At 43.3% G+C, this 10,630-nt stretch overlaps 1 protein-coding gene across 1 annotated transcript; it reads right to left on the bottom strand.

The window, feature by feature from the left end:
• Positions 1-1,217: 1,217 nt before the first annotated feature.
• On the bottom strand, positions 1,218-9,590 carry LOC132388371 (zinc finger protein 239-like). Its single transcript, XM_059960708.1, has 2 exons — positions 9,444-9,590; positions 1,218-4,555 (listed from the first exon to the last, which is right to left on the bottom strand). The coding sequence occupies exon 2, from the start codon at positions 4,197-4,199 to the stop codon at positions 3,495-3,497; it is 705 nt and encodes a 234-aa protein (XP_059816691.1). The 5' UTR covers positions 4,200-4,555; positions 9,444-9,590; the 3' UTR covers positions 1,218-3,494.
• Positions 9,591-10,630: the final 1,040 nt, after the last annotated feature.

The following is a 10,630-nucleotide window of genomic DNA, read 5'->3' as shown; positions in this document are numbered from 1 at the left end:
ACTGTTGGTTGGCTACAAAAAGTGTTTACAAGCTGTGATACTTGCCAAAGGGGGTTTTACTCAGTAACGAACATGCAGGGTGCCCAAACTTTTGCTTTGGGCCCTTTTCCTTTTTTGTTATTTTGAAATTGTAAAAGATGGAAATAAAAATGTAATCTTGCTTAAAATATATTTAAAAAGTGTCATCTTTAACTTTATGCCTTTTGTAATCAAGTCATCTTTTACTCGCTTATCTAATCACAGTAAAATAAATTTTGAACAGGGGTGCCCAAATTTTGCATGCCACAGTATATATCCTGAGCCTTCCAAAAATTCCAGACATTGCTGATCTGTTTTCATCCCAGCCCATGTTTTTTTTAGATCAATTTTGAACAATTTTTCTCTCGTGCCCCTCTAATTCTCTTTATTCCACCTGACTTTAGCTTCTCCTTCTCTAATGTCAGGGTGAATTAGATCAGATTAAGATCACTAAAGGTTCTTTGGACTTAAGTGACCTAATTAATTCTGGTTTATTACAACACCCAATCCAGAATAGCTGATCCCCAAGTGAACTCAATCACGAGCTGCTCTAAAAAAGCATCTTGTAGGCATTCCAGGAATTCCTCCTCTTGAGACCAACACCATCCTAATTTTCCTAATTACCTGCATGACTATCCCCCATGACTACTGTAACATTGCCCTCTTGGCACGCATTTTCTGTCTCCCATTGTAATTTGAGGACCACATACTTACGACTGTTTGGGGGTCTCTGTACAATTGTCATCAGGGATTTTTTTTTACATTTGCTGTTCCTTAATTCTACCCACAGATTTTACACCTTCCTACCCTACGCCACTTCTTTCTAATGATTTCATTTAATATTTTACCAACAGAGCCACACAACCCCACTACCAGCTTGTTCTTGGCTTCTTCTTTCAAGAAACATATAAGTATCTGGGAAACAAGAGGACCTGCAGTTGCAAGAAATCTAGAGAACTACACACAAAGTGCTGGAGGAGCTCAGCATGTCAGGCAGCATCTATGGATGGGAATCAACATTTCGGGCCAAGATCCTTCACCAGGACACTTGATACCCACATATCTGGAATATCAACAAGCAAAGAAAATAGAAAGTACTGCAAAATAGGGAAAACCTTTGACAAAATTCAGTTCAAGACTTTTAAAAAAAAACTACCAAATTGAGCTCAATAATTAACAAATACAACACAGGCAATAAACACTTTCATCAATACTGACATTGACTATTTTTTTATAAAAATATCTTGGTCCCATTTCAATTAGTAAAATTTAGAAAGATAAACAATAAGAAAGCTTTAGAAAAGACTATTTACACTCAAACCCACTTAGATTAACACTACCTTGGACAGATGGAGGAAGGGAAATAACACACATGAAATAAAAAAATATCACAGAACAGTCAGATAAAACTTCAAGGTATATATGTTTTCATCAAAAATGAACTGGATTCAGCACTCCATGTGTGTATATGCAATTGTGATAAGAAATACAGACCGGAAATCTAAAATGAGAGGCCAACTCAGAAAAATTAATCATCACTATGGAAGGAAACATTAATCAGTTGAACGAGTATGATCCTCCATGGGAGACATCCCAACAATCTGAGCAGATGAAATGATGACAAAATTATACATTAATCAATACATTATTTCAGATAGGACAATCCATAACAACGATCCAGATATAATATTACAAGATAAACAAGCAGGAACAACTCCCTTAATAGATAAAGCATTTCCGAACACACACAGTTCCTCAAACAGTGGAGCACTTCAACACAGGTATTGTTCGTGTTATCAGTCAGACAAACAAAAGATTTTCTCTGTCAATCAGCTTCAAAATGTTTCAACTCTGACATTGCCACACCCCACTTCTGATTTCCTTCTCCTCGACTTCTTCACTCTGCAGAAAACTCAAGGGAAACCTCTTCACCACAGAGTGGTGTCTGTTTGGAATCCGTCACCACTGGAATATGGATCCAGTGGTGGATCTCACCACCCAGGGAGAGCGAGAGATGAACAACAGGAGAAGATTTAAAAGAACTGTTGTGGAACTGGATCACTGGCAGGGTCCAGCTGGCTTGAATTGACTCTCTACTGTACACTAGGTGTGTTATAAATTCAGTAAGTACCAGAGACAGAGTTTAAAATATAATTGATTTATTTGTCTCAGATCCAGAATATTAAACTCCAGTCCCATTAAAGGTGAATGTGCAGCAGAAGAAACTCCTCCCATGCCCAGTGACCAGGGTGCAGAACTGGGTGTGGTGAGCCGCAGCAATAATTGCAGAGTTCAGCACCGACAGTCAGTCTCGAAGTTGCATTCAGCAATGGTGATGGACAAATATCCAGCATGCAGCTCATTGAAACTTTCTCCCCAGTGTGAACCCAGTAGTGTATCACAAGTCTTACATGCTGTAAGGTTTCACTGCTAATGTAAGGACCTCTCAGTAAAGTTTCCCAGCTGAGGTAATGGTTTCTCAGTAGCAGCAATGTTTAGGCTACGACTATGGGGCTATCCAATGACAGAAATGTTCTTTCTTGTGAGTCTGGAAGAGAGATTTTCATGGTCTTTTGCCAGGGAGAGATGAGAAAATGCAAATGGAGAGAATGGGTCCTTTTTCTTTTTCTTAAATTTGCTTTCTTTACTAACCCACTGGTCAAAGTATGAATTACAAAGCTCAATTGTTTAATCACATGTTGTTTACTGTTATTTCAGGGTTCTGATTTGTAGCAGGGGACACATCACACAGCATCCATCCAAATGATATTTCTTAAGTTTAGCCAGGCTGGGGTCTATCACCCGTTATATTAAGCTACTAGCCAAAGCAAGAGTTACATAAGGTTAGTTCACTAAGTGAATCGATTCCCATATTCACAGCAGGTGAACGGAATATCCCCAGTGTCAACAGTGATATACATTGGTTGATTTAGCTGAGAGAATTTTTTCCCAAAGTCTGAGCATGAAATTGGCCTCTACCCAGTGTGAACTCGCTGGTGTCTCTGTAGTTGATATGTCCGAGTGAATCCCTTCCCACAGTCTGAGCAGGTGAACGGCCTCTCCCCAGTGTGAACTCTATGATGTACCTTCAGTTGAGATGACGAAGTGAATCCCTTCCCACAGTCTGAGCAGGTGAATGGCCTCTCCCCAGTGTGAACTCTCTGATGTACCTTCAGATGAGATGACATAGTGAATCCCTTCCCACAGTCTGTGCAGGAGAAAGGCCTCTCCCCGGTGTGAAATCGCTGATGTATCTTCAGTTGAGATGATGAAATGAAACCCTTCCCACAGACTGAGCAGGTGAACAGCCCTTTCCCTGTATGGGCTGACTGGTGTGACAGCAGGTGAGATGACCAATTGAATCCCTTCCCACAGTCTGAGCAGGTGAACCGCCACTTGCCAGTGTGAACTGACTGGTGTCTCTGCAGGAAAGATGATTCAGTGAATCCCTTTCCACAGACTGAGCAAGTGAATGGCTACTCCCCAGTATGAACTAACTGGTGTCTCAGTAGGTGAGGTGACAAAGTGAATCCCTTCCCACAGACTGAACAGGTGAACGGCCTCTCCCCAGTATGAACTCGCTGATGTACCTTCAGTTGAGATGAGCAAGTGAATCCCTTCCCACAGTCTGAGCAGGAGAACGGCCGCTCCCCAGTGTGAACTCGCTGATGTAACTTCAGTAGAGATGACTGAGTGAATCCCTTCCCACAGTCCGAGCAGGTGAATGGCCTCTCTCCAGTGTGAACTCGCTGATGTACCTTCAGTTTATATGACCGAGTGAACCCCCTCCCACAGTCCGAGCAGGTGAACAGCCGCTCCCCACTATGAACTCGCTGGTGAGCCATTAGGGTGGATGATTGAGTAAATCCTTTCCCACACTCTGAGCAAGTGAACGCCCTTTCCCCAGTGTGAACTGACTGGTGTACCAGTAGGTAGGATGACTGAGTGAATCCCTTCCCACAATCTGAGCAGGTGAATGGCCTCTCTCCAGTGTGAACTCTCTGATGTATCTTCAGTTTAGATGGCGAAATGAATCCCTTCCCACAGTCTGAGCAGATGAACGGCCTCTCCCCAGTGTGAACTCGCTGGTGAGCCATTACGTCAGATGACCGAGTGAATCCCTTCCCAGAGTCTGAGCAGGTGAACGGCCACTCCCTGGTGTGAACTCGCTGGTGAGCCATTAGGTCAGATGACCGAGTGAATCCTTTCCCACAAGTTCAGCAGATGACCAGCCTCTGCCCAGTGTGAACTTGCTGAAGTACCTTCAGTTGAAATGACCGAGTGAATCCATTCCCACTGTCTGAGCAGGTGAATGGCCATGTAAAACGATGCGTGTGCCAGTCAGTTAGATGACAGAGTGAATCCCTCCATACAGTCTGAGCAGGAAGGACAATCGAGTGAATCCCTCCCCACAGTCTGAGCAGGAAGGATGATCGAGTGAATCCCTTGCTGCACTTCTTAAATATCTGGACAAAGACAGCAAAACTGGTGTGTTGTGTTTGAGATTCCCGTAGACAAATTCCTTGACATTTTTAACCTGTAAAAAAGATTTACAAAATCCATCAATGGGGTAGGACAACATTTCAGATGAGATCACTTGAGTTGTCAAGGTGTGATCTGACATCACACTGTTACAGTAAAGTTCATCCCAAGTTGGAGAGAGAAATCATCTTCTAACTGGGCAGATTGCTGGTATCTGAAATGACCATCAAACTCTCAGATGCTCCTCCTGTCTCTATAAGAATGGGGCATTTCTGCCATCTTCAATCTGTGACCTGGCTCAGTTTGACTCTCGCCATTGGTATTACTCCCTGTTCCAACTGAGCTGCATGGGTTGCTGGCCCCACAGTAACTGAAGCACTCTCACACAAATATCCGGCAGTGCATTTCACGCACCCACCACCCTCTGTGTAAAATCTTACTCCAAAATCCCCTCGGTATCTACATCCATGCAGCTTAAAATGATGCCCCCTCATGTTAGCCATTTCTTCCCTGGGAAATTTCAACTATAGAACCATGGAACATTACAGCACAGAAACAGGTCTTTTGGCCCTTCATGGCTATGCAGAACCATTTTTCTACCTAGTCCCACTGACCTGCACCTGGGCCATATCTCTCCAAACCCATCTCATCCATATACCTGTCCAAGTTTTTCTTAAATGTCAAAAGTGAGTCCGCATTCACTACTTCATCTGGCAGCTCATTCCACACTCCCACCATTCTCTGAGTGAAGAAGCACCCCCTAATGTTCCCTTTAAACTTTTCCCCCTTCACCCTTAACCCATGACTGTTTTTTTTCTCCCCTGGCCTCAGTGGAAAAAGCCTGCTTGCATTCACTCTATCTATACCCATCATAATTTTATACACCTCTATCAAATCACCCCTCGTTCTCCTACATTCCAGGGAACAAAGTCCTAACCCATTCAACCTTTCTCTGTAACTCACTTTCTCAAGTCCCAGCAACATCCTTGTACACCTTCGCTGCACTCTTTCAACCTTATTAATATCCTTCCTGTAATTAGGTGACCAAAACTGCACAGAATACTCCAAATTCAGTCTTACCAATGTCTAATACCCCTTCACCATTACATTCCAACTGTTATACTCTATACTTAGATTTATAAAGGCCGATATAACAAGCATCTGGCTATCCACACGATCAACATCCCTCATCATTTCATAAACCTAAAAAAGGCTCTAAACATAAACAAGGAAATTAGACATTGCTTTGAGGATTTGTTATAAGTCTACAAAATTATGAGGGTACAGATAGGGTAAATGCAAGCAGCTTTTTTCACTGAGGGTGGGTAGGATGACAACCAGAGGTCATGGGTAAGTGGGGATGGTGAAAGTTTAACAGGAACATTTGGGAAAGCTCTTTACTGAAATGGTCGTGAGAGTGTGGAAAGAGATGCCAGCACAAGTGGTGAATATGAACTCGATTTCTCAATTAAGGGAAGTTTGATAGGTACCTGTATGGTAGGGGTATGGAGGGCGATGTTCCCAGTGCAGGTCGTTGCATTAGACAGCTTAAATTTTTTTTGGCATTGACCAGATGGGCCAAATAGCTTGTTTCTGTACTGAACTTCTCCATGTTTCTGTAACAGAGGAGCTGGCCAAACGTGTTTGGGAGGGAAAAGTTAGGAGTGACAACGTAGCAGCAATGGCTGGAGTTTCTGGGAGCAATTTGGGAGCTGAGTGACAGATATATCCCAAAGAAATGGAAGCATTGGAAAGGCAGGAGGACACAACTATGGCTGAAATGAGAAGCCAAAACCAACATAAAAGACAAAGACAGGACAAACAAAAGAACAAAAAAACTATTGGGAAGCTTCTAGGAACCAACAGAAGACGACTAAACAAAAAGTCAGATAAGCTCAGGGCTTGGAATGATGATTAATGAGTCAGTCATTAATGAGTCTTGGTAGCGCCCAGCAGTCTGAGACACTTAGAGGAACAAAATATCCGAGGTCTCAATATCTCTTGAAACCCAAGTTTCACTGTACCAGTTACCTTACCACTTTTATTCTGGCAGGCACATACAAACTCTACTCCCTCACTTCTGAAGAACTCACACTTACAAGTACTCCTTTGCTAGAAAAACCGCCAGTCCCAATCCACACTTATTAGATCTTTCTGATACCATCAAAATTGTCTTTTCTCCAATTTAGAAACTCAAACCATGGTCCAGCCCTCTCTTTTTCCATATTTACTTGGAACCTTATGTCATTACGATCGCTAGATACAAAGTGTTCCCATACACAAACTTCTGTCACTAATGCAAGATCATTTCCTAACAGCTTACCGCACACCTCTATGTCGGGAATACGACGTCCTGATTAAGAGCACATTTGACAAACTCTACTCCATTTAGTCCTTTTACAGTATGGGAATTCCACTCAATATATAAAAAGTTAAAATCGCTTACTATATCAATCTTTGTTTCTAAGCATAGTCTGCGATCTCTACAAAGTTTTTTTTTTCTAAATCTCTCAGAGTGTTGGGAGCAACCAAGTCCCAATAATGGCTACAATATCAAATTCCCTGTCATGAGCTCATCGGGCTTTCCTACAATGCTTCTTGCATTGTGATATATACAGCTCAGCACGTTCATCATACCATGCTTAACCTTTTGTCTGCTGACTCTATCTGAGGTCTGAACAACATCTTTCTGGTGTCAAGAAAGCAACCTCTCCCTCAATGTCACAAAAACAAGGGAACTGGTTGTGGACTACAGAAGGAATGGAGACAGGCTAACCCCTTTTAACATCAATGGATGTGGGGTTGAGAGAGTGAACAGCTTTAAGTTCCTCAGCATTAACATCACCAAGGATCTCATGTGGTCTGTACATACCGGCTGTGTGGTACGTGGCCGTGTGCCTCTTTCACCTCAGACGGTTGAAGAAGTTTGGGATGGGGCCCCAAATCCTAAGAACTTTCTACAGGGGCACAATTGAGAGCATTCTGACTGGCTGCATCACTGCCTGATATGGGAACTGTACTTCCCTCAATCGTAGGGCTCTGCAGAGAGTGGTGCGGACAGCCCGGCATATCTGTAGTTGTGAGCTTCCCATTGTTCAGGACATTTACAGAGACAGGTGCGTAAAAAGTCCCAAAGGATCATTGTGGACCCATGTCACTCCAACAACAAACTGTTCCAGCTGCGACCTTCCAGGAAATGGTACAGCAGCATAAAAGCTGGACCAACAGGCTCCTGGACGGCTTCTTCCACCAGGGCAACAGACTGATTAATTTATGCTGATACAATTGTGTTTCTGTTATAATGACTGTCCTAAGTATAAACTATTTATTGTAATTTACACATTGCACATTTAGTTGAAGAAGTAATATGAAGATTTCTACTCCTCATGTATATGAATGGTATAAGTCAATTCATTTCACCCGCTTCACCATCTGTTCTGGCATTCTGACTCCAATTCCCCCCTGCAAATTTAGTTTCACCAAACACCCTCCACTCCACACACTAGCAATAGCAAGCCTTACCACTAGGATATTAGATCTCTGCTAGTTTTAATTTCCGAACATTTGACCTTCCTCTGCCAGGTAACCCGTCCCCCCAACAGTTTGTAAAGTGGTCCACCTGTTGTTGTATGAGATGACCCCAAGAGTACTCTGTGTTGGCTATTTAACCTCATTCCCCTTCCTTACTCTCACCCAGTTTAATGTGTCCTGCACCTTGAGTGTAACTCACCTCTCTTGATGTTATAACTATCACCCCCTCCAACTCCTAGATGATCCAGAATTCATCCATTTCCAGCTTCAGCTCCTTAAAATGCAGGGTTACAGGCTGCAGCTGTATGCACATCTTGTATGTGAGGGTATCAGGGGCACTGGAGGTCTCCCCGCCTTCCCACCAATGTACCGTCTAATTTGTAATGACCGGTGTGCCGAAACACCTTGTGCTGTGCAATATTTACCCACTGACAACATGCACACTGAATTTTAAATAGGGAGGTATTTCTTTTAACAGCTAGCAAATCACTGTCGATAAGAACTTTGATCTCCTCTGGGTTTGATCGAGTTCATCTGCACTCTCACACAAACTATGTAACAGGCCTGTTGTGGGTTATGAAGGATTTTCTCACTAGAACTTTTGCAAACCGTCCATATGTGATTTGCTTGCTAAATGATACTTTCAAAGGTCAGATTTCCAAATATCACTCCCCACTTGCAAATTCTCCAGCAAATTTTGCATCACCACAATACTGTAACACCAGTTTCTGTATTGTATATAAATATTTCCCCTGAACCCTCTCCCAAGTGACAGATGGTGTTGAACTCAGTGAATGCAATGCCAATGAATATGAAGAGAAGGGCAGTAGTCTGCCTCATTGGAGTCTGGCACATTTGTGATGTGAAAGCTACTTGTTGCCCAGGACAAAGGTGTTTGATATCATTACGTACCCAGAGAGAACGGGACAAAACATGTTCTCACCGGTAGAAAAGTGCAGAACTAGAGGAGGTAGCTCAAGCAACTGACAAAAAATACTGGAGGAGCTCAGCAGGCCAGGCAGCATCTATTGAAAAAAGTCCTAATGCTGAGTTCCTCCGGCATTTTGTGTGTGTTGCTTGGATTTCCAGCATCTGCACATTTTCTCTTGTTTGTGATCGGAGATAGAACAAAGGTGATTTTCTCAACTGCTGATGTAAAAGATTTTGTTCCCTTTCTCCGAGTTCCTAATCCTTGCATTTTAGATAGCTGGAGCTCAGCTCTGTCTGAGAGATCCATCGGTTCCCATTCCCTTAGCGGCCGGAAGCTCCCCGGGGCCCGTGTACGGATCGCGGGGCTGAGAGAGAGGGAAGAGAGCAGGACTGTCCCAGGATTGCGGACTATGATGTCCAGAGTTCACAGCAAATGTCCCTCAGTCGGTGTTTAAGATAGCAGCCCGAAAAATCATTCTTACCTTTACCGATCCTCCGGAGGTCCTTTGTGTACGGCGCGCATGCGTGCTATTCGGTGACGTCATCGACCTTGATGCCTGCACTTTTGATCGTTGCTTCAGAAACAGCGAAATTTTAAACTCAGGGCTTTATGGGTAATCGCGGTGCCATTAAACTTTCCTGCTAGCACCGGTTTCATGTCCACACCTCAGGGTTTTTTTTTCTGTGTAGAGAACTCAGCAGCTGTTTTAACGTGGAAAGCGGCACCCAAAAACAATATACTCAATATCAACAGGCATTCTATTTATCTAATGCCTCTCGTATAACCCTGTTACAGAGGCAGATATAAAACACAAGAGATTCCGCAGTTGCTAGAAACACACACACACACACACACACACACACACACACACACACACACACAGACACACACAATGCTGGCGGAACTGTGCAGTTCAGGTAGCAACTAAGCAGAGGAGTACACAGTCTAGGCATGCTGAAGGGTCTCGGTCTAAACGTAGTCTATTTATTCCTCTCTACATTTGCTGCCTGATCTGTTGATTTCCTCCAGTATTTTGCAGAAATTAACCAGTTTTTTTTTCAATCAAGCAGTTTCCAAATGTGTCTGATCTTTCATTCGTAGCCACATCCTACAGGTTCAGTTTCTCTTCTTCCTCCTCCTCGTAAACTCCAGGCCCCATCTCTTTCTGGAGCCCCAAATCCCTGACTGGCAACTTGGTTTCTGACTCTGCTCCATTCACTCGCTAGTCTGCTGTCAGACTTCAGATGTTCATTAACAACCCAGCAGTTCGAAGCGAAGACCTTTGAAATTAGTGAGAATGACTGAAAACATTGAAAAGAGCGGGGAAGAAGGAGTTTAACCAACTTCGTCCGGAGCCCTGAACAACGTCACAACCACAGTGAGCTCATCGTCTTGTTCAGCCCGGGCAAAAATCATGCAGGGAATTCATGCAGGTGTATAAGATGATGAGAGGCATTGGTCGTGTGGATAGTCAAAGGCTTTTTCCCAGGGCTGAAACGGCTAACACGAGGGGGAATAGGTTTAAGCTGCTTGGAAGTAGGTACAGAGGAGATGTCAGAGCTAAGATTTTTAAACAACAGTGGCGATTGTGTATGGAATGCACTGCCAGCGACGGTGGAAGAGTCGGATAAAATAGGATCTTTTAAGAGACTCTTAGATAGGTACATG

This window comes from Hypanus sabinus, unplaced genomic scaffold (genome assembly GCF_030144855.1).
Source record: "Hypanus sabinus isolate sHypSab1 unplaced genomic scaffold, sHypSab1.hap1 scaffold_306, whole genome shotgun sequence".
NCBI classification, from domain to species: domain Eukaryota; kingdom Metazoa; phylum Chordata; class Chondrichthyes; order Myliobatiformes; family Dasyatidae; genus Hypanus; species Hypanus sabinus.
This window is presented reverse-complemented; position numbering and strand designations above follow the sequence as displayed.

Coding starts and splice junctions, on each gene's coding strand:
- LOC132388371 (XM_059960708.1), bottom strand. CDS start 4,199: ATGGCTCACCAGCGAGTTCACACCAGGGAGTGGCCGTTCACCTGCTCA.